Here is a 23,896-nt window from a genome sequence, read left to right on the forward strand (position 1 = left end):
AGAGTTCTTGTTTTTCGAAATAAATACATCAAATCAGAAACTGCTAATTGGAGTAATCTATAAACCTCCAAACGTCGGTGCCATGTCCTCCTTTCAGTCTGCCCTGTCCTCACTCGTGACACAGTATGAACACATAATCATTATGGGCGACACAAACATCGACTTACAGTTAAAATCTCCCTCTGCCGAAAAACTAAGGCGACTGTTCCACTCCAATGATATGAGTTTAACACCGCTGGACCCAACTCATCACACGTCACACAGCCACACACTCATAGATATAATAGCAACAAAGCGACCAGATAAAATAATCCGCGCCAATCAGACATCCGCTCCAGGACTCTCTGCTCATGACGTGATATTCTTAAATTACTCAGTGCATACTACCAAAGAAAAATCTCACCTGGTAACCTACAGAAACTTAAAAAATGTTAACCATGACGCTCTTCAAAAGGATTGCTCAGACATCCCTTGGCATGATATAAGCAATGAACCGACTTTAGACGGAAAAATTCGGCAATTATGTAGCAAAATTATTGCACTGTATGATAAACATGCTCCTCAACGCACTGTCAAGGTAAAGAGAGCTCCTGCTCCATGGCTCACCACTGCATTACGCCAGTTAATGAATAAACGTGATGCTGCACACAGGGCCTTCAAGCGTAACCCAACTCCCGAGGTGTACGAAGCTTATAGGAAACTCCGAAACAGAACGAAGCAAAGCGTGAGAAATGCCAAACTCAGACATGCCCGCTCTGTCGTATGCGGCATATCAAAACCTGCTGCACTGTGGAAAAAGCTGCGCAGTTTTGGTATAGGGAAGCGAAGATATGACGCTGTTTATCAAGCGTCTGCAGAAGAATTAAACGATTTCTTCGCAACAGCTGTAATCTGCCACGAAGCGACAAATTACCAGCCCCAAGATATCAATCTCTTGAGAGACAAGTTTTTCCTAAAACATGTCACTACCGGCACAGTACACAAGGCAATTATGAGAATCTCTTCCGAGGCAGTAGGAAATGATGGAGTGAGCATTGGCATGATTAAAAACGTCGTAGCCACTATTATTCCAGTTATCACAGACATCTTCAACCTGTCTCTTGTCAGTAGTATATACCCTACTGAGTGGAAGCAAAGTTTAATCCATCCTATACCCAAGACTGACAACCCTAAGTCGCCAGGTGACTACAGGCCGATCAGTATACTACCTGCAATATCTAAAGCCCTAGAATACATCGTCCACGAACAGCTGACGGATTACCTCAAAACTCATAACATCCATGACGAATATCAGTCAGGCTTTCGAAAGCACCATAGTACAGCAACTGCATTAATCAAAGTAACTGATGACATTAAACATGCTATGGACAGACGTGAAGCTACTATCCTAACACTGCTCGACTTTAGCAAGGCTTTTGACACAGTTGACTTTGATATATTACTAATCAAAATGAAACAGCTGAATTTCTCAATCAGCGCAATACACTGGTTCGACAGCTACCTCAAAAACAGAAGTCAACAAGTCGTTTGTGGGTCGGAAAAGTCATCATGGAAAAGCGTGCACTCTGGAGTTCCCCAAGGCTCCGTCCTTGGTCCACTACTCTTCTCACTGTATATTAATGATATTTCTTCAGTGATTCACTCCTGCAGCTACCATCTATATGCTGACGACATCCAACTGTACATAAGTGCAAGCCCCAAAAACATTGCTGGCGCAGTAGCGAGTATGAACGCAGATCTTTGCTCTGTTTCTCGATGGGCACAGAACCTAGGTCTGAAACTAAACCCCAAGAAATCCCAGGTCACACTTATATCTCATCCAAAGTTAATCAGCCGGTACTTTCGCGAAACGGTCCCTAAAATACTCCTCAATGGTACCCAACTACCATACCAAAAAACAGTAAAAGACCTTGGAATAATCTTGGATGAACACCTAAACTGGGAAGAACAAACAGTCACAGCTTGCCGGAAATCGCTCTCCTCCCTACATGCAATTCAAAAATTTAGAAAAATATTTCCAACCCATGTTAAACAAAAATTAGTCCAAACACTAGTCTTGCCTAATCTTTACTACTGCGATGTAGTTCAACACGGCACAAATAGTGAAAATTCTAGATGCCTCGAGCTAGTGATGAATGCTTGCGTCAGATACGTGTGCAATATTCGGTTGTATGATCATATCAGTCCTTCATACTCCCAGCTAGGTTGGATACGCCCACATAAGGCACGCGATCTCCACACGATGTGCTTACTTCATCGATTTCTTAGCCACTGGTGCCCTCAATACTTATCTTCTCACATTAAACATCTATCATCATTCCACAATCGCAATACCAGATCGGATACGTCTATCATCTTGGCTGTACCTTTACATAACACAAAATCTTTCTCCGTGTCATTCTCCATCTCAGCCATACGACTATGGAACACACTCCCCTGTGATCTGCGTCTTATCCAGAACTACTCAACATTCAAGAGGGAACTCAAAACTTACATATTAGGGACGGTATAGCCACCATTGTTGTGCCCCTAACATCTCTTTCTTTCTTCTCTCCATCACAGCTTCGAATTTTACCATTCTTTTTCTCTTCCTCTAACCTATCTACCTCTTATATATCTCTTTCACCCCATTCTATCGTCTTATGTCTCTGCTTGATGAGAATAACTCACAAGCTGCAAGAATATAACGAGAAAATTCCCAACTAACTGACATTCACAAAAGAAATGTATGTTTACTTTCATATACTTAGTCACTATTATTATTATTATTATTATTATTATTATTATTATTATTATTATTATCATTATTATTATCAGTATTATTGTTGATTGTTATAATTATTTTTATTGTTATAACTATCATTGTACTACTGTTATAATCTCAAATTTTTTTCGTTTGACATCAATACTGCATAATACGTTAAATGTTCTTAATGTTATTTAGTAACTGTAACTCGTTCAATCTGAGTATGCCTGGTTAGGTGTAAGAGAGGGCCTGAAGGCCCTAATCTTGCCAGGTAAAATAAATGCATAAATAAATAAATAAATAAATTTATTACATAGGACAGTCCACAGCATGTTTCCTGTTCCTAATACATGCACCAGGTTCATTTATGTATGGCTCTAAAAATATTGCCTCAGGAGGAGGAGGAGAAAGCTCTGGCATCTGTGGTGATTGGTCTTGTGGCAATGACTGATAAAGATAATAGCTTTTTGAAACAGTTAAAACGGATAGTGTGTGCTATTTATTCCCTCTAAAGTAAGCAAAAAACCATTTAAACAAATGGAATACACACACATTTTTGAGGAACCAATAATTTTGCTAATATACAGGGTGAAGTGAAATTTGTGCACTCTGGTTTTGCAGCACGGCTCCTCACATGCCAACAATAAAAAAAATGCTTCTCACAAAATTTCGGCAAGCAAGTACATCTGTCAGAAAAAGGATGTTAAAGGGTGGCAATCTGGTTACTATTTGTAACCTCATGTATGGTAACTACCTCTGTCAGCAAACATTAGTAGTGCCGTACAGTTGGTGCGGTGGATAGAGTTTTCAGTTAGCATGGAGAAGGTCGATGGTTCGATCCTGGGTTGAGGCACATGTTTATTTGGTAAATGTTGTCCAGGTGGTAAAGTATCTGGCACCTTAGTCGTCAACAGCAACTGCAGTAGACCCCTACAAAACATTTGTACTTACATACTACAATTGTAGACATGGAAGTTTGTTCAACTTTGAAAGAAGCTCTTTCCATGTCGTGGCCATGAATTTATTCGCACCACTTCATCGATTAGATGTAAAACCTGTTTTCTTTGTACCCTCCTCTAATGGTCCTGGAGATTAGTACCAACTGTTATTCGTGTGTCATTCAGGTCCATTACATTTCGTTAGGGCCTTACATTACCAATAGGACTAGTAATGTGCTTTGAGAATAATGTCCAAACTTGGTTACTATTTGTATGTGTTATCACCATGATCCCACTAAATATGCCTTTCAACGTTGAGTCTGGTAACCGTGTGCTGTTTAGTACATATCTCAATGCATTATTATTATTGTTATTCTATTGATGGGATTGTGGAAGTATCACATATGTTACCGTTAGACAAACAGTGTAATTAGATACCGAACATTTCACAATTAGCAGTGTCAGGACCCCCCTGCGGGTTCGGGGGTTAGAATAGGCCCGCGGTATTCCTGCCTGTCGTAAGAGGCGACTAAAAGGAGTCTCAAACTTTTCGGCCTTATATGATGGTCCCCTGTTGGTTTTGACCTCCATCTCTCAAAATTTTCTGAAGAGCGAGCCGATTGGGGAAGGGCGCCTTACTTGGTGCATTGTGTCCATGTTGCGATAAGACTTTTCGCCAGCTTATACACCGTTGAATTGCAGTCCTGTCCGCTCTCCATCTCTTGGGCATGACTCTGTTTCTGCGTGCAGATTACACCTTGCACTGTGCAGTGCCTCTTTCTGCACCAACGGCGACCATGGACCACATGTTACCTAACATCCAGCACGGTAGCCAGTCCGTTGTGCTGGGGTCGCCATGTACCCTGTTGGTTGTATCCCCCTGACAACACAGGGATCGCTCTACTGATGCCTGCGCCGTTAACTCCCCACGTATGCAAGGAGTAGATGCCTATCCTCCTGGTGTATCGGGACTCCCAGCAACGGCCATCCTGCCAGGTGGCTCTTGCCGTGGCTGGGTGGTGCCCGTGGGGAGGGTCCTTGGTCGGAGTAGGTGGCATCAGGGCAGATGACCCACAATGAAGCGTGGTACATCGTCTCTTGCTGGTGGCCAGCCGCCAGCAGTCTCCAAGCGTTCTCGGGCTCAGTTTAACGCTCAGAAGTACGATCCGAAAACGTTCCCCTCCCTGGCCACACCGTGAATGGAACGTAAGTCTCAGGATGGCAGTAGCAGTTATTTGCCCCGCTTCTTAGTTTGTACGAGGGCTGATGGGGAGTCTTTTCTCTCCACAAAGCCTCAGTTCTTCGTCGAGCATTTAGAGGACAAGTTTGGGGAGGTGGAAGACTTGTCAAAGATGCGCTCTGGGTCAGTCCTGATACAAACGACATCCTCTGCCCAGTCACGACGGTTACTCGCTTGTGACAAGTTGGTGGGGGATGTTGCCGTTACGATCAAACCCCATAAGAGTTTAAATATGGTCCAGGGGGTTATTTACCATAGGGATCTTCTTTTGCAGTCTGATGAAGAGCTGCGCACCAATTTAGAGTGCCAGGGTGTACATTTTGTCCGGTGTGTTCATCGGGGTCCGAAGGAAAATCAGATTGCTACCGGTGCCTTCATCTTGGCCTTCGAAGGGGATACATTACCGGAAAAGGTAAAGGTGATGGTCTACCGATGTGACGTTAAACCTATATCCCTCCCCCGATGCGGTGCTTTAAGTGCTGGAAGTTCAGCCATATGTCTTCTCGCTGCACTTCCAGCCTCACATGTAGAGATTGCGGACGCCCATCACATCCCAATACTCCATGTGCCCCGCCTCCCATCTGTGTCAACTGCGGGGAGCACCATTCACCTTGCTCGCCAGACTGCCGAATTTTCCAGAAAGAGCGTAAAATCATGGAATACAAGACCCTGGACCGACTAACCTATACTGAGGCCAAAAGGAAATACGACCGACTCCATCCTGTGAGAATGACATCTTCATCTACATCTACATCACTACTCTGCAATTCACATTTAAGTGCTTGGCAGAGGGTTCATCGAACCACAATCATACTATCTCTCTACTATTCCACTCCCGAACAGCGAGCGGGAAAAACGAACACCTAAACCTTTCTGTTCGAGCTCTGATTTCTCTTATTTTATTTTGATGATCATTCCTACCTATGTAGGTTGGGCTCAACAAAATATTTTCGCATTCGGAAGAGAAAGTTGGTGACTGAAATTTCGTAAAAAGGTCTCACCGCGACGAAAAACGTCTATACTGTAATGACTTCCATCCCAACTCGTGTATCATATCTGCCACACTCTCTCCCCTATAACGTGATAATACAAAATGAGCTGCCCTTTTTTGCACCCTTTCGATGTCCTCCGTCAATCCCACCTGGTAAGGATCCCACATCGCGCAGCAATATTCTAACAGAGGACGAACGAGTGTAGTGTAAGCTGTCTCTTTAGTGGACTTGTTGCATCTTCTAAGTGTCCTGCCAATGAAACGCAACCTTTGGCTCGCCTTCCCGACAATATTATCTATGTGGTCCTTCCAACTGAAGTTGTTCGTAATTTTAACACCCAGGTACTTAGTTGAATTGACAGCCTTGAGAATTGTACTATTTATCGAGTAATCGAATTCCAACGGATTTCTTTTGGAACTCATGTGGATCATCTCTCACTTTTCGTTATTTAGCGTCAACTGCCACCTGACACACCATACAGCAATCTTTTCTAAATCGCTTTGCAGCTGATACTGGTCTTCGGATGACCTTACTAGACGGTAAATTACAGCATCATCTGCGAACAGTCTAAGAGAACTGCTCAGATTGACACCCAGGTCATTTATATAGATCAGGAACAGTAGAGGTCCCAGGACGCTTCCCTGGGGAACACCTGATATCACTTCAGTTTTACTCGATGATTTGCCGTCTATTACTACGAACTGCTACCTTCCTGACAGGAAATCACGAATCCAGTCTCACAACTGAGACGATACCCCATAGCTCCGCAGCTTGATTAGAAGTCGCTTATGAGGAACGGTGTCAAAAGCTTTCCGGAAATCTAGAAATACGGAATCAACTTGAGATCCCCTGTCGATAGCGGCCATTACTTTGTGCGAATAAAGAGCTAGCTGCGTTGCACAAGAGCGATGTTTTCTTCCTACGCTGCTGCTACAACACCTGTGCTAGCCCCGTCTGTTTCTCCAGTTGTGGCCGGATCGACGAGTAGTACAACTTCTCCTGCCCCCTCGCCAGTGGGGGGCTCTACCCACCGGGTTGCACCTGCGCCTGCTACCTCAGGAGCCACACCATCCCACCCATCGGGGACGTCCATCCCCACTTCTAAGCCGGAGAAGTGTCCAACTTCTTCGGCTTCTCACTCTCGCAAGGGGTCCCTTGGTTCCCTCCCTTTCCAGGTTTCCGCCAGCGAGAAGGCTAACGACCGACAGTGACGTAAGTGCCCGCAATCAGCTGGTCGTAGGGCTTCACGATCCTCCTCCGTCCCAGAGATTGAATCGGTGAAGCCCTCCCAGTCGGTGCGACCCAAGGAACGGCGTGAGAAACCCAAGAAGAGCTCTCAGCCCAAGGAACTCGCGGTGGCAGCCATCCCACCGCAACCTTCCAGCTCTGCGTCTGAGGATGCGGTGGAGATTCTGCCGTCCGCTGAGGACCTCGATCTCGCCGGTCCATCAGACGCCATGGAAAGCACTATCACAGGTGCTAAATCGGAGCTTCCCAGTCCCGTCACGCCTTTCTCAGCCATGGACAACACCATTCTCCAGTGGAACTGCTGCGGTTTCTTTCACTATCTAGCTGAGCTCCGCCAACTTATCAGCCTTCACCCTTTCCTCTGCATTGCTCTGCAGGATACTTGGTTTCCAGCAATGCGAACCCCCGCCCTCTGTGGCTACCGGGGTTATTATAAGAACTGGGCAGCTTATGAAAGGGTGTCTGGTGGCGTCTGTATATATGTCCTGAACTCTCTTCATAGCGAGTCTGTACCTCTCCAAACACCTTTAGAGGCTGTCGCTGTTCGGGTGTGGACGCTACAGGCTGTTACCGTCTGCAGTCTTTACCTTCCACCGGATGGTGGTGTCGCGCAGCATGTCCTGGCTGCTCTGATAGCCCAATTGCCACCACCTTTCTTGTTATTGGGCGACTTTAACGCCCATAACCATCTGGGGGGTGGGTCGGTGGCAACAGGTCGAGACGCCATCGTTGAGCAGTTATTGGCACAGCTTGATCTCTCGATATTAAATGATGGTGCCTTCACACACTTGAGTGTGGCGCATGGCACATACTCCGCCATTGACCTTTCGATCTGTAGCCGTAGCCTCTTACCGTCTGTCCAATGGAGAGTGCATGACGACCTTTGTGGTAGTGACCACTTTCTGGTCATTCTGTCACTAGCACAGCGTCAGTCTTCTGGGCGCCCTAGCAGATGGGCTCTGAATAAGGCTGACTGGGACTTGTTCTCCTCCACTGCCGCTATTGAGCCTCTCTCTAACGATGACATTGATGCAGTGGTTCAATCGGTCACCACCTGCATCGTTACTGCCGCCGAATCTGCCATTCCCCATTCTTCTGGGCCCCTCGGCGGCGGAATGTGCCTTGGTGGTCACCTGAGATCGCTGAAGCGATTAAAGCTCGCCGGCGGGCACTCCAGCGTTACAAGCGACATCCCTCAATCGAACACCTTATCGCCTTCAAACGGATGCGTGCGCGAGCTCGCCGCATTTTCCGCCAACACAAGCAGGAGTGCTGGGAGCGGTATGTGTCCACCATTGGCCTCAATGTCACTCCAATGCAGGTCTGGGCCAAGATTCGCCACCTCTGTGGCTATCGGTTCCCTGTCAGCGTCCCTGCGCTCTCACTGAATGGAGCAGTTTGTACTGACTCCGACGTCATTGCAAACCGCTTGGCAGAGCACTTTGCTCTGAATTCCACTTCTGCCAACTACCCCTTGGGCTTCCGCTCCATTAAAGAGCGGATAGAACGTCGGAGTCTTTCTTTTCGCACCCACCATTCTGAATTGTACAATGTTCCATTCAGTGAGTGGGAATTCCGCAGTGCCCTCGCCGCTTGTCCTGATACCGCTCCTGGCCCAGATAGCATCCACTCTCAGATGCTGAAACACCTTTCAGTGAACTGCCAGCGATGCCTCCTCGACCTTTACAACCGCATTTGGGTTTAGGGTGAGTTTCCGTCGCAATGGCGGGAAAGTCTTGTTGTCCCCATTCTGAAACCGGGGAAGAACCCTTTGGAGGTGGACAGCTACCGTCCCATTAGCCTCACCAACGTTCTTTGCAAGTTGCTTGAACGGATGGTGAGCCGGCACTTGAATTGGGTCCTGGAGCCTCGGGGCCTTCTGGCTCCGTCTCAGGGTGGGTTCCGTAAAGGCCGCTCCGCCGCTGACAATCTGGTGAGCCTGGAGTCGGCCATCCGTACTGCCTTTGCACACCGTCAGCATCTGGTCGCTGTCTTTTTCGACATGCAGAAGGCATATGATACAACATGGCGTCATCACATCCTTTCTACGCTTCAAGGATGGGGCCTTTGGGCCCCTCTGCCGATCTATATCCGCAATTTTCTGTCGTATCGTACCTTCCGCGTGCACGTCGCGGCCTCACATAGTTCCTCCCAAGTCCAGGAGAACGGTGTGCCACAGGGTTCTGTTCTAAGTGTCTGTCTGTTTTTAATAGCCATTAACAGGCTCGCTGCGGCAGTGGGAAATTCTGTCTCCGCTTCCCTGTATGCTGACGACTTCTGCCTTTACTACAGCTCTATTGGCATTGCAGCTGCTGAATGTCAGCTACAGGGCGCAATCCGCAAGGCGCAGTCTTGGGCTGTAGCACATGGTTTTCAGTTTTCGGCAGTCAAGACCTGCGTTATGCATTTCTGCCGGTGACACACTGTTCACCCGGAGCCGCAGCTTTATCTTGACGGCGAGCTTCTTACAGTGGTGGAGTTACATAGGTTTTTGGGGGTGGTTTTTGATGCCCGGTTGACTTGGCTGCCACATATTTGGCAGCTTAAACAGGTGTGTTGGCTGCATCTAAATGCTCTGCGATGCCTGAGCCACACCAGGTGGGGCGCCGACCGATCTACTCTCCTACGGCTTTACCAGGCATTGATCCAGTCCCGTTTGGACTATGGGAATCTGGCTTATGGCTCAGTGTCCCCATCTGCGTTGCGGCTGCTGGACCCAATCCTCCACAGCGGGATACGCCTTGCCACTGGTGCCTTCCGGACCAGCCCTGTGGACAGCATACTTGTGGACGCAGGTGTCCCTCCACTGCGGTTACGACGCCAACAATTACTGGCTGCTTATTCTGCCCATGTTTTTAGCTTGCCCGGGCATCCAAATTATCGTGTCCTGTTCCCGCAGTCAGTCATCCGTCTCCCAGAACGTCGGCCCCGGTTGGGTTGTCCGATCGCCGTACGCGTCAAACAGCTTCTATACGGGCTTGGGTGTTTCCCTGTACCACCTCCTTTCCGGGCCCCTCTGCGTACATCCCCATGGTGTGTGCCTCGCCTTTGCCTTCGGCTCGACTTGGCACAGGGCCCGAAGGACTCAGTCCCTCCGGTGGCCTTCTGATGCCGCTTTTATTCCATCCTGGCCATGTATCAGGGCTCTGGCGTTGTCTATACCGACGGTTCGATGGTTGCTGGTTGTGTCGGTTATGCACTAACTCTAGGAGACCATTCTGAACAACGTTCGTTGCCGGCTGGCTGCAGTGTTTACACTGCTGAGCTGGTCGCCATCTTTCGTGCCCTAGAGTATATCCGCTCCTGCTCAGGTGAGTCCTTCGTTATCTGTAGCGATTCCCTGAGCGGTTTACAAGCTCTAGTCCAGTGTTTCCCTCATTCTCGTCTGGTGATGGCTATCCAGGAGTCCCTGCATACTCTTGTCCTTTGCGGCAGATCTGTGGTCTTCATTTGGACCCCGGGCCATGTTGGGATACCCGGAAATGAAACTGTTGACCGCCTGGCGAAAGACGCCACTAGTGCACCATGCACCATCTCTGAAGATTGGCCTCCCGGCGACTGATTTGCGGGCACTATTACGCCGCAAAGTTTTCGGTTTATGGGACACTTATTGGCGCAACCTGCCCGTGCCAAACAAACTCCGCCGTGTCAAGGAGACGACTACTGTGTGGTGGTTATCCATGCGAGCCAACCGCAGGGAATCACTCGTCCTTTGTCGTCTCTGCATTGTCCACACCTGACTCACGCACAGTTATTTACTGTGTCGTGAGGATCCCCCCTCTTTGTCGTTGTGGGGCGTCCTTGACGGTGGTCCATATTCTGTTGGAGTGCGCCCTTTTAACAGTGCTCAGGCAGACTTTTGCGCTGCCTGATACGCTCTCTGCACTTTTATCTGACGACTCTTCCATAGCGGACATAGTTCTGCGTTTTATTCGGGCAGGGGGATTTTATCGCTTAATGTAAGTGTGTGAGTTTTTGTGTTGATTCTGGCCTCTGGCCTACGATTTGTTTGATTTTTTTTTTTTTTTTTTTTTTTTTTTCCTATGTGTTTCTCGGTGGTTGGCTTTTCCCTTTTTGTTTGTATGGTCGGCCAGCCACCGTCACAATCTGTGTGATTTTAGTTCGTCTTGTCTGGTCTTTGTCTACGTTTCTCTTTTTCTGTGTCGTCTGTCTTATCGTCTGTTGATCGTTTTTATTCTCTGTGGGTGTTTTTAGTATTTGGAAAAAGGGACCGATGACCGTAGCAGTCTGGTTCCTTTAACCCCCACAAACCAAACCAACCAAACTAGCAGTGTCAGGATGAATCAAACAAAACAATATCTGCCAGAGGGATGATGCACGCTAGGTGGAACATTGTGCAGGACTGATAGCGTGTGTATGCTGTATGCGCTGCCCACCAGACAGGGACTAGTTGTGAGCGGAGTAAGGCACCCGTGACAGTCTCGAGTGTACATGTATTGAATTTTCTCACTGAAAACCTCTAAACAGTGTGGCAGATGTATGGCGTAGACATACGGCGAATATGTGGATATGCTTCTGGTCCTTGGTGCAGATAACAACTGGTGTGGTGTTGCTGCTCGTGAATATGCTCCTAGATACCCTCGTCGACACCATTCAGATAAAAATGTGTTTCGTCATTTGGAGCAGCGAATTCGGGAGTCAGGTTCTCTCCTTCCACCATCGTGGACTTGCCGTACTCCAGATACTGAGGAAGCTATTCTGGAGGTCACACACAAAGAAACTTAGAGAAGTACACGTAGCATAGGAAGGTAGCTGTGTGTCTTATAAAACATGGTTGTTAATGGGCTGCATCCCTATCGATATGCTTTCATGCAACACCTGCATCCCACAGATCGCCATAAGCAGATGCAATTCTGTGAATGGTTTCAACAACAGGAAGCCAACGACAACTTAGTGAACACCGTAATATGTTCGGATGAAGCAGCATTCACTCGTGAGGGTGTCTTCAATATGCATAAAGCCAACCATTGGTGTGAGATTAACCCACACATCACCCGCAACCATGGATATCAAGTTCACTTTGGTATCAATGTCTGGGCTGGAATATTGGGCTACAGGTGTTTGGGCCCCTGCATGTTGCCTGACTGGTTGACTGCACGAAGGTATCATGCATTCCTCTCAAACTATATGCCTGATGCGCTAGAAGATGTTCCACTACATGTTTCGGCAGAGGATATGGTTCCAACATGATGGTGCACCTCCACACTCTAGAATTAATGTGCAACAGCATTTGGTCAGAACATATCCAGGGAAATAGCTCGGACATGGAGGTCAAGATGTATGGGCGCCACAGTCACCTGACTTATATCCCCTGGATTTCTTCCTGTGAGGACACCTGAAGGAACATGTGTACTCTGCTCTGCTGAAGAATGTGGAAGAATTGGTAGCGTGTGTTCATGCTGCTCTTGTTACTGTGGACGCAGCTTTGCTGCGAAGGACCCAGAGCTGTATGATCCAGCGGGTTGCGCAATGTTTCAATGTGCAGAGAGGTTGCTTGGAGCATCCGTTGTCCTTTGGACAACATATTCTGTTGTGAAGGTCATACGGTCATTAATACGGACATTATGACTGTCACTGGTTGCTAACGTGCGACATCTGAGCAATCATATTACATATATTATAAATGACAAGTAGATGTTGTGTTATTGTACTGTGCTATCATCTTTAGCATCTCGAAATTGATATTGTTTTTTGTATTCTGTCCTATGACAGGTCATTTGTTTCAACTGTCTATCTCTTATTTGTCTAACCATGCATTTGTTTTGTTCAGTGTTACAAAATATTGTACATTTAGGAGACAAATGACCTAAGAAACTATATGTATTACAGTATGAATAGTCAGAATGTAATTGGCAAATAAAAAATGTGCCCCAACCCAGCATCAAACCATCGACCTCCTGAATGCTAACCCAAAACTCTATCCACTGCACCAACTGCACAGCATTACTAAGATGTGCTGACAGAGGTAGTTATCATACATGAGGTTATAGTGTTGCCAGATTGCCACTCTGTAACATCCTTTTTCTGCCGGATGTACTCGCCAGACAAAATTTTGTGAGAAACATTTTTTTTATTGCTGGCATGTGAGGAGTCGTGCTGCAAAGCCCGAGTGCGTGAATTTCGCTTCACCTGGTATAAGGGACAAAAATTGTTGAAGTATTCTGTTTATGCACACATCATCTATATTACTAAATGAACAAAAGTGTCAACGTGGTCACTTGCCGGTAGCCTATGTAGCAGCTCCCAGGGACAACAAGAATTTTATTTTTCTATATTTCATATAATTATGAACAGAATTAAAAATGCTTAGTAGTCTACTCATTAAGAGAGATAATCATATGTTTAAAGATTTAACACAATAAGACAAGTATATCTTGAGGTAGGATTGGTCATAGTGCACAAATCACCGAAATTGTAATTGTCCTGTATTTAAGAATGAGAGCCTTTGACGACTTCCAATAAACTGCCCATCTTTCTGGAACTTTCACACATACACCTTCTACAGAATATGAAAGGGAAAAAGTTTATTGCTCATAATATTTTTGCTGTTCATGTAGTGAAACTTCAGCATCAGGCATGACTTTTAATTTAGCCTCTTAACTTTTTACTGCTAATGTTATTTGCAACACATTTTGAAGATAGTATCCACTTATACCACTAAATGCACCTACAAAATTATCATTGCACAACACACAGTTCAGGAGATATGACATCAGAAACATTGTGATGTGGGAAGAACTAGCTTTTCTTAATACAGATCCCAGATTACTCAGACTATACTCATCTAATATTTGATAATGAAAACACTTAGACTTCCAACAAAATTTAAACATAATTTCAAATCTATACTAAACTTTTTCTCACTTACAGCCTCACAAACTAATGAAAGGAAAACAGTTTCTCACTTCATTGTTCCTGTAGTAAAACTTCGGCATCCAGCATGACATTTTAATTTATTATTTCTTTACTAACTAACTCTATTCATTACCCATTTTACAGACATTTGAAAGTGTTTTCTATGTAGGAGTTAGATTTGTCCCATAAGTGTGGACTTAAACTAAGCAAGTTTGTGGGGATATCCTACAGCCCCTATGACTTGCTAACAGAAGTAAAAACAGAGAAAATGACCAGGATAAAATTGGAGTTTGCTGTTTACTGAAAACCTTTTCTATTGCTCATTACTGTTAAAAGAAAGGAAAAGATTATTCCATTGGACATTGATCCAGCTTGCTCAATTTTGCACTTACATTTCCCTGGCTAGAGATTAAATTGGAAGGACATTCTTTAACAAATTCATACGATATGACTGCTTGTAGCTGGGGCATACTTAGACAATAATGCTTCTTAAAATTATGTAAGTACAATAAACATTTTAACTGATTTCAGTGACTTTTTGACTCAATCACAACAGTAACAAACAGAGAATTGCAGAAGATCTTAATATTTAAATATTATGTTTGTAGTCTCGCTTGTAAATGACAGTGGTAAGTTTTAACTTTTTGCTGTATCATTGTAAGATATTTTTGTGATGAGTTTCCATTTATTTTACCTTTCAAAAATAATTTTCATAACACCAGTTCATCACCTTGTCCTTCAGACCTCCTTGTGAAACCAGTTTCTCAATTCATGTTAACTAGACAAATTAATTACTCCCACAATCGCAATGGTTCTTCATATGTAGAAATCTGCCAGCAGAGTATTTGCTAATGAAAGCAAGGCAGTTACAAAATCAAGGTATAGAGAGAACTATCAATTTTTTTTATGAATTTGCATTTTATGGCTTATTACAGCTTCTACAACTATGTTGTTGTGATCATTATGGTCTCTCAGAACCTGAGGGGGGGGGAAGGGGAATTTTGTCTGTTATCATAAAAAAAACTACACTGACTGGTCTCAAACTTTGCTATTTTGATTTAATTTAGTTATCAGTTATAACTCATTTTCAGGAGATCTGTGGCAGATTGTATTAATATACAATTAAAGTTGCTAATTGTCTGAGAGGTACTGAAGTAGTGCAACTGGCAACACTTTGCAGTCACTAAATATGTATTGGATTTTAGTCCTAATCTCCTCCTTTCCACCCTCCACCCTCTGTCCATTTCCCCTCCTCCTCCTCCTCCTCCTCCTCCTCCTCCTCGTCCATCTCCTCTCCACCCCTCACTGTGGCCTTCAGCCATGTTTAATGTTATTGTTTAGGAAACATAGATAGAAAATTGAAATCGCTTAAAATTTGTGGTTGGTATCATTGTTATGTGGGATATGAGAGAGAGATTCTCCACATACTTGATCTTTGAGGATAGTACCTTCAATGGCAGTATTTCACATAGTGTTAATCTGTGAATGTGTAGGGCTACCAAGGTTTGGATGATTCAGATTCCATAATAGTATTCTAAACAAAAACCATAAATACAACTGTCCTGTTTCCTGTTGTAACTGACTGTGAGGAAGAAAACAAAACACCACATTGTTGTGTACAGAAGTCTTGTTCTAAATTATATAAGGAGAAATAATTTATATGGGAGAAACAATTTGTTTAATGTAGCCTATGATCATCTTAATGTTTATTAAAGTATCATGTAAAAATCTGAAGTAAATTGGTCAAAAACTAGTAGAGATTTTTGGTAACAATGCTGGGCCATGTCCATCTTGATATAGTAGTATAGATTATAGAGGATGCATCAAAGAAAGTATGTGCACTTTGCACTGTCGTAGATAATTATGTTTCTGATTACACTAAATGTTCCAGATTTTGGTTAAAGGAAAAGTTCAAATGGTTACTTTTAGTTTCAGTGTGTTTTTGAGTACCAGTCACAATAATTCTATAACTCACACTAAAGCATCCTGTCGGACTTTGCTCACAGTGCATGCATCTCATTCTAAATTGTGCCTCACTCAGTGGGAAGTCCAAGGTGGAAGAACAATAATATGGAAAGGATAGATTACTACTAATCACGTGGAGGATGAAGTATAGAGTCATAGGCATAATGAAAATAATGCTAGAAATAGTCAGCTTCTGGACAAAGTTCTTAACCAGAAGTAGAAAACTCACATTTACACAAGCACTACTTGCACACACCTGGACACTGTCATCTTCAGGAGCCAAGGCTGACTGCATCTGAGGTGAGCAGCAAATTAAGTGGGGTGGATAATGGGGGTATGGGAGAGGTGTAGAGTGCTGTCTATGGGAGCATGCAAGGAAATGGTGGGAAAAGGATAGGGCAGCATTGGGAGGCTATGTGGGGGAGGGGAGGATGCAAATTCATCACCTTTTCAGCAGTATTGTGGGGGTTATCTTCAGTCAAATGCACACAGTGAAGATGATTAAGTTTGAGTTGTGCTTCATCTGACCCAACGATGTTACTCATACGTCCTACTTCACATTTAGCCATCATGTAAAACATTCACAGAGTTGTACCTTGCTATCAGGGTCATCACTTAGCAGTGCTAGAATAAGATAATGCCAGCAACTTATTTTATAAATGATTCAGCTAGCACTTACATCACCCTTGTGTGATCCGTACTTTGAAAATTTTTGTAGTGAATGCAGCATATTGAGGAATCATTGTTTGTAGCTGTGCGAAATTACAGTTTTTGCACATCACCCTTGCATGAACTTCATCTTCTAGATGTGTAAGTGTTAACCTTATAGAAGAACCGGTTCCACGTTCATTTCTCCACTGTCTCTGAAGCTTAGTAACATTCTCTAATATCAGGTACCATTTACTAACCTACTTCTTGAACCTCAGTCATACATTCATCATCTTGACTTTAGTCTCCTGTCAAGATCGACTTTTTTCTGTCGTTTGTTGACAAAACATAAAATTACTTTTTCCTAGAAATTTAGCTAGGAGGTAGGAAAAGGAATTTTTGTATGACACTTCAAAATGTTTGTGCACAATTTTGGCACACATGGTATTTAACCATACTTGTAATTTAAATTGGACTTTTTTCCACCTAACTGTTTGTTGATAGTGGACACCTTGAAGCTGAATATTCCTTTTATGTACACAAAATTGCTACCATTCTGTCCATACAAGGACATGTCATTTGGAGTGTGACAGATGTACCAGCGTCTTCATACAGGGAGTGCTTGTACGACTCTGCAATGTAGCTGGTGTATTTCAGTGCCTGTAGTGAGTTTTTTCACATAGTAAATTCTGCTAATGAGCAATGTTACAAAGAGCAAAGTTGAATCTCTCTCCCCCCCCCCCCCCCCCCCTTGTTTCCTTTCCACTCACCTTCTCATTCCTATCCCTTTCCCCCCCACCCACCCCCCTCTCTACCCATAAACCTTACCCCTTCCCATGCATGCGCGTGTGTCCACGTGCGTCAGAAGCATACCAAGCAATTGGAATTTGGCTGAATGGTGTTCACCAAGTTCAGGAGGCTTTTCTTCTGCAAATTGATCCAGTGTCAGCACTTAAGAAAGAAAAAAGAAAAAAAAAATCTGCAAAACTGCTCACTCTCATCTTTCGTTGATTATGACACTTCTTGACCCTAACAGATCTGCTAGAATGGATGAATGACTTTAGTGGCTACCTTTGCTGGCTGGTGTTGAATTTTCAGGTGAATTCATGATGACCACTTCAGATGTTCTGTGATGGAAACAACCTGTTTCACTCAACTTCTTGAAGAATAGTGAGAGCTAATTTCAGTAAATAAGCTGTGGTATTGAGGCAAAAGTCGCCTAATTAAGTGGCATCAAGTTTAAGTGTTTGCAGTAGGCAGGTAGCTGTACATTTAGTTATTTAACTGGTAAGATATATCCATCATGAGAAGATTGAATTTTTGACTATAGTGAATGTGTGGACAGGTCTGAAGATAAACAGAATTAGGTTGTGGCTTATCCACAATGCAAAATAGTTCTCTGAGTAATTAAGGAAAATGGAACTTCTGCCAGAGAAAATAATTTAAAAAAAAGACATTTTTTGAAAGCAGCATTTAAATTCACTGATATGTTATCTGGAACTGTGTATGCATTCTGAAAACAAAGGAAGTAGGTTACAGTACACTTGTTTGCCCACTGCTTGAATACTGCTCACCGGTGTGGGATCCGTACCAGATAGGGTTGATAGAAGAGATAGAGAAGATCCAACGGAGAGCAGCGCGCTTCGTTACAGGATCATTTAGTAATTGCGAAAGCATAATGGAGATGGTAGATAAACTCCAGTGGAAGAATCTGCAAGAGAGACACTCAGTACAGCCTTTTGTTGAAGCTTGGAGAACATACCTTCACCGAGGAGTTGAGCAGTATATTGCTCCCTCCTACATATATCTCGCGAAGATACCATGAGGATAAAAGCAGAGAGATTAGAGCCCAACAGAGGCATACAGACAATCTTTCTTTCCACGAACAATACAAGACTGGAATAGAAGGGAGAACCGATAGAGGTACTCAAAGTACCCTCCGCCACACACCGTCATGTGGCTTGCGGAGTATGGATGTAGATGTAGATGCCATGCTATGAGTAGCTGGTTTTGAAGACTGATGTAGCAGCAATAAAAGTCTTTGACTAGTTCGAATCTAATTAACACAAGTTACACCCAGAATCCATTTCAGAAGTAGAGCATAATTACATAAACATAGCAAGTGAGTGAGTGTTGCAACATCTGAACAGTTGAAAACATATAATGGACCGAATTTCATCATCACAACTTACTTATTGGAAATTTAGTGCTATCGATACAGGCATTTGGATCTTTGTTATGTGCACCCTTGTCTTGAACTCCAATTATATTCCATTTATACTGATTTGCTGGAGAAAGTTTGAATTGTTACTTTTGTGAACATTACTAATGCCTTTCTTGATGTTTTCTGATATAATAGCCAATATATAACAATGGAAAATCCAGGATGGAATGTAACAATATTATGAAGAGGATAGTTGCTACTCACCGTACAACAGAGATGCTGAGTTGCAGATAGAGGTGTTGTTGGCCGAAAGCTCATTTTCTGACAGTCTTTTTGTTGTGCCTATCTGTGACTCTGCATCTCGACTATATGGTGAGTGGCAACTATCCTTTTCATCACATTTTTAATAGGTGATATTTGTACCTTTAGTTAGTTGTCCTTTTACTTTTAATAATCTCATGTTCCTGATGGACTGCTGCTTGCAGCTACTTACCTGCTGGTGTGAAACTTGTCTTTTAACATGTTATTGTGTTTAAATTCCTCCTCCTCCTCCTCTCAACTTAAAGTGGGTCTCTAATTACCGAGTTATTTGCACAAGCTTCCCTACCTTCCGTTCCCTACTATTGTTCAACTAAATATAAATTGAGAGTGTATAATGTAAGTAAAAGATGTTGTGTACCCTTCTTCTTCTTCTTTTTTTATGTCTATTTTCTATCAGGTTATGTTGGTAAGACTTTGGTTTTGTATTGATCATATATTTATATAAATGTATAGTTGAATATAATAGAGGGAAACATTCCACGTGGGAAAATGTATATAAAAAACAAAGATGCTGTTAACTTACCAAATGAGAAGGTGATGGTATGTTGATAGGCACAATAAAAACACACAAAAATACACACATATTTCAAGCTTTCGCAACCCAAGGTTGCTTCATCAGGAAAGAAGGAAGGAGGGGGAAAGACAAAAGGATGTGGGTTTTAAGGGAGAGGATAAGGAGTCATTCCAATCCCGGGAGCAAAAAGACTTACCCTAGGGGGGAAAAAAGGAAGGTATACACATGCACATATACAGACACAGGCAGAAATATGTAAATGCATTTACATATGTCTGCCTGTGTCTGTATATGTGTGGATATATATATATATATATATATATATATATATATATATATATATATATATATATATATATATATGTGTGTGTGTGCGCGTGCGCGTGCGCGTGTGCGTGTGCGCGCGCGCATACCTGTCCTTTTTTTCCCCCTTAAGGTAAGTCTTTCCGCTCGCGGAATTGGAATGACTCCTTACCCTCTCCCTTAAAAGCCACATCCTTTCGTCTTTCCCTCTCCTTCCCTCTTTCCTGACGAAGCAACCATGGGTTGCGAAAGCTCGAAATTGTGTGTGTGTGTGTGTTTTTTTATTGTGCCTATCTACCAGCGCTTTCCCGTTTGGTAAGGCATGGAATCTTTGTTTTTAATATATTTTTCCCATGTGGAATGTTTCTTTCTATTTTATAAATGTATAGTTGCAAACATTCAGTGTGATGTGACTGAATGGATCATGGTCAGTGTGTGGCTATGGTTTGTTTAGGTGAATTAGTTAATACTGTGCTAATAGTGCATCAAGCCATTAACACTTTTCAAAAAAGTGAGCTATTTATTGCAAATATTGACTTTTTCATGGTCTACAGCCTGCTTCCTCAAGGTGTGACAAGCATATACCTTGAGATTTATGATGAATGCTCATTTACCATGGATGAATTGATTGCCTGGGCTCATATCCCAATCCCACAGGCCGTAATGAATGGAGAAACACATGAAGAATGGTATCAGCTAAGTGGAAAACAAGGCGAAGGAATGGAAGGAATGATTAATTTGGTCCTTAGTTATACAGTAAGTATTCAAAACCATATGGAATGTGTTCTCATATTTTATTTTGTGATCTTTTGACAACCTTCAGGAGCTAGTAGAATATGCTCAGATGGTATGTTTTTAGATTTCTAGTCAGGTTAATAATTTCATTTTTATGCAAAATGTGCTGAATAATGAACTAATTGTCATCAGATGTTTCAGATTATTGTTTTGCATGTGCTCATAGCACCCAACTTAGATGAAAGATATTGTACATTGGTTATTTATTCATAATTTTGTACATCAAGTTCAAACTGTCAAGCCAGTTGCACACTCTAAAATATTTCGTAATACTTGAAAATGGGATCAAAAGACACACACACAATGACGCAAAACATGAGTATTGAGTCTGTAGCTTGCAGCAGCTTTCAAAACTGTAAAATTGTAGTTGATAAATGGTATTTTTAGAGAGACTCGAGGATGTATGTCGATGCTTAATATATCACAAAAAAATCAGCTGGTAACTTATTCATACATTTTATTATGTTGACATATTTTGGATGCAGCCCATCTTAAGAACATATGCAAAAGATAAGCACAAAACCATAAAGACAAACATTATTCACAGAAGTCTTAAAGATACAAAAGGTATGACAAAATGATGTAATTGGATTTAAGAAGCTTAGCAGTTGCATGAGAACACACATATAAAAATGTTTTAGGTAGGCAAGCTTTTGGAGCCAGTGGCTCCTTCTGGCAGAAGGGTTGAAGGGGAAGGAAGAAGGGTGAAGGAAAAGGACTGGAGAGGTTTAGGAAAAGGGGTAGAGTTCAGAAAAATCACACAGAACCCTGGCTTAGGGGAGACTTACCGGATGGTGTGAGAAGGGAAGACTGATTGTTGGGGACTGTAATAGATGAGATATACAAAAATATTTTAAAAGAAAACCCAACCAAATAGCCTTAATACAAACTATGGAGTCACGTGTGTCTGTCCTCACCATCAGTGCTAAACTGATGGAGAGCTGCCATTACAATACATGAGTACCAGAAACTGCCACCAGGTGACAAGGCTCTATTGGTACAGTGACATTAATTTCATCCACAGAAATAAATGAATGTCTTGATAATGATGCTGGAAATAGTATAGAACTAGGAACAAAAACAAACTAAATACAAGAATTCAATGAGCATACACAACATTGCATAAATCATACAAAGTTTGTATAGGGCTAGGAGGGAAGGGTAAGAAAGGATAACGGGAGAGGAAAGTGAGGTAGCAAAAAAAACACTATGTTTACACAAAAAACTGGAAAGCAAGAAAATAATCCAATGTGATAACAACCACTCACCGGGGATGGTTGATGAAGGAAGAAAGCAGGAATGAGGAGGCAGCATCTCTACCACATAAATGGTGGCACTGCATTGACTGAATGTTTAATCCATCAATGCAACTGCTAGTATTCCAGCTATCTGTAAGCTATGTATGCATTTGCAACAAACACTAAACATCATTGCAGATGGTTGTGAAAATACAAAACAAAAATTTAATTGTAATTGCACAATGGTGTCAAAGACCAAATAGTAATGAAAAACGCTATTAAGAAAGCCTTAGCTAAGGACTCGCAGAATACAAGGGTAAACATATATTTCAGAAAATGAACAACTTTCTATTGTTGAGAGCCTAGCCAGGCTTAGCAACCAAAAGGCGCTTCAGCTGACGTGTTATCAACCATGTAGTAACAACACAACGTACCACCATGAATGAAACTGGCAAAGTACAAATATTTTCAGTAAACTTAAAATCACAAACACACTTTGTTTAAGAAAGAGCTACTCTGTACTAAAAAGGACAAGCATGAATGTTCTCGTAGTGTACAATAGCCAAACAGAACCTTTCCATGTATATAAAATAAACCAAAAAGATTCAGTTGAGCCTACCAAAGTACATGACATGAACAACAACTGTAGACACTTTGCTTAATAAAACAGTGGAAAATGCGGAATGGAATGTAACAATATTATGAAAAAGATATTTACTACTCACCATACAACAGAGATGCTGAGTCGCAGATAGGCTTTACAAGAAGTCTGTCACAAAATAATCTTTCGGCCAACAAGGCCTTTGTCGAAAATAGAGGACACGTGCACATGCACACATGCAAATGCAACTATCACGTATGTGACTACAGTCTCTGGTCGCTGAAGCCAGACTTATATAGAGATACAGTGAAGTAGAATGGACAAAGTTTGAACATCATTGTAACATGTAATATCCAAACAAAACCATCACATGTATATGTGTGTATTTTAAACAAAAAACTGTATAGGATGTTTGTTCATATGTTATGTTATGTTTTGTGGTGGGCTCAGTTGAACATTGTTTTGGTTTACATTTTATGCATTTCTTTATTTTATACGTATGGAGAGGTTGCATTTGGCCATCATACTCTACGACAATGTTCATACTTGTTCTTTTTATTACAGAGTACCTGTTTGTTAGACAAAGCATGTTCATGCTTTTAAGTTTACGGAATGTGTTTTTACTATGTCAGTTCTATTTGTGGTGGTATGCTATGTTGTTACTACATGATTGTTCATAAATGTCAGTTGCTCCTTGGGGAAACTATTGGTCCTATATGTATTAGGCCAGTCCGCATCTTGTGGTCGTGCGGTAGCTTTCTCGCTTCTCGCACCTGGCTTCCCGGGTTCGATTCCCGGCGGGGTCAGGGATTTTCTCTGCCTCATGATGGCTGGGTGTTGTGTGACGTCCTTAGGTTAGTTAGGTTTAAGTAGTTCTAAGTTCTAGGGGACTAATGACCCATAGTGCTCAGAGCCATTTGAACCATTTTTTTGTGTTAGGCCATTCATTATTACAACCTTGTCCCCTACTCTTAATTTAGTTACAATCCCCTGTGACTTTTGGCTGTTACACCTGGTTAGACTCTCAACAGCTGAAAGTTGTTCATTTTCTAAATATATACATTTATCCTTAGAATATAACAGTTCTTAGCTAAGGCTTTCTTAGTAGTGTTTTTCATTACTATTTCGTCGTTGACTCTATTGCGCAATTACTATCAAATTTTTGTTTTGTATTTTTACTACATTTTGTAATAATGTTTAGTGTTAGTTGCTTACACATAGCTAGAATACTAGCACTTTCATTGACATATTCAATATTCTGTCGGTGCAGTGTGTTTGAGATGCCGCCTCCTCATCCTTGTTTTTCT

The 23,896-nt window shown here is 42.7% G+C and overlaps 1 protein-coding gene across 1 annotated transcript in view; it reads left to right on the forward strand.

Annotated features, from left to right (window-relative positions):
• Positions 1 to 23,896, forward strand: part of LOC126281762 (toll-interacting protein-like) — a 51,831-nt gene that overhangs the window by 14,054 nt on the left and 13,881 nt on the right. Inside the window, exon 4 of the mRNA XM_049980960.1 lies at positions 20,510 to 20,711. Coding sequence (XP_049836917.1) covers positions 20,510 to 20,711 — 202 coding nt within the window. The remainder of the gene's footprint in view (positions 1 to 20,509; positions 20,712 to 23,896) is intronic.

The sequence above is a fragment of the Schistocerca gregaria genome, chromosome 7 (genome assembly GCF_023897955.1).
Source record: "Schistocerca gregaria isolate iqSchGreg1 chromosome 7, iqSchGreg1.2, whole genome shotgun sequence".
Classification (NCBI taxonomy): Eukaryota; Metazoa; Arthropoda; class Insecta; order Orthoptera; family Acrididae; genus Schistocerca; species Schistocerca gregaria.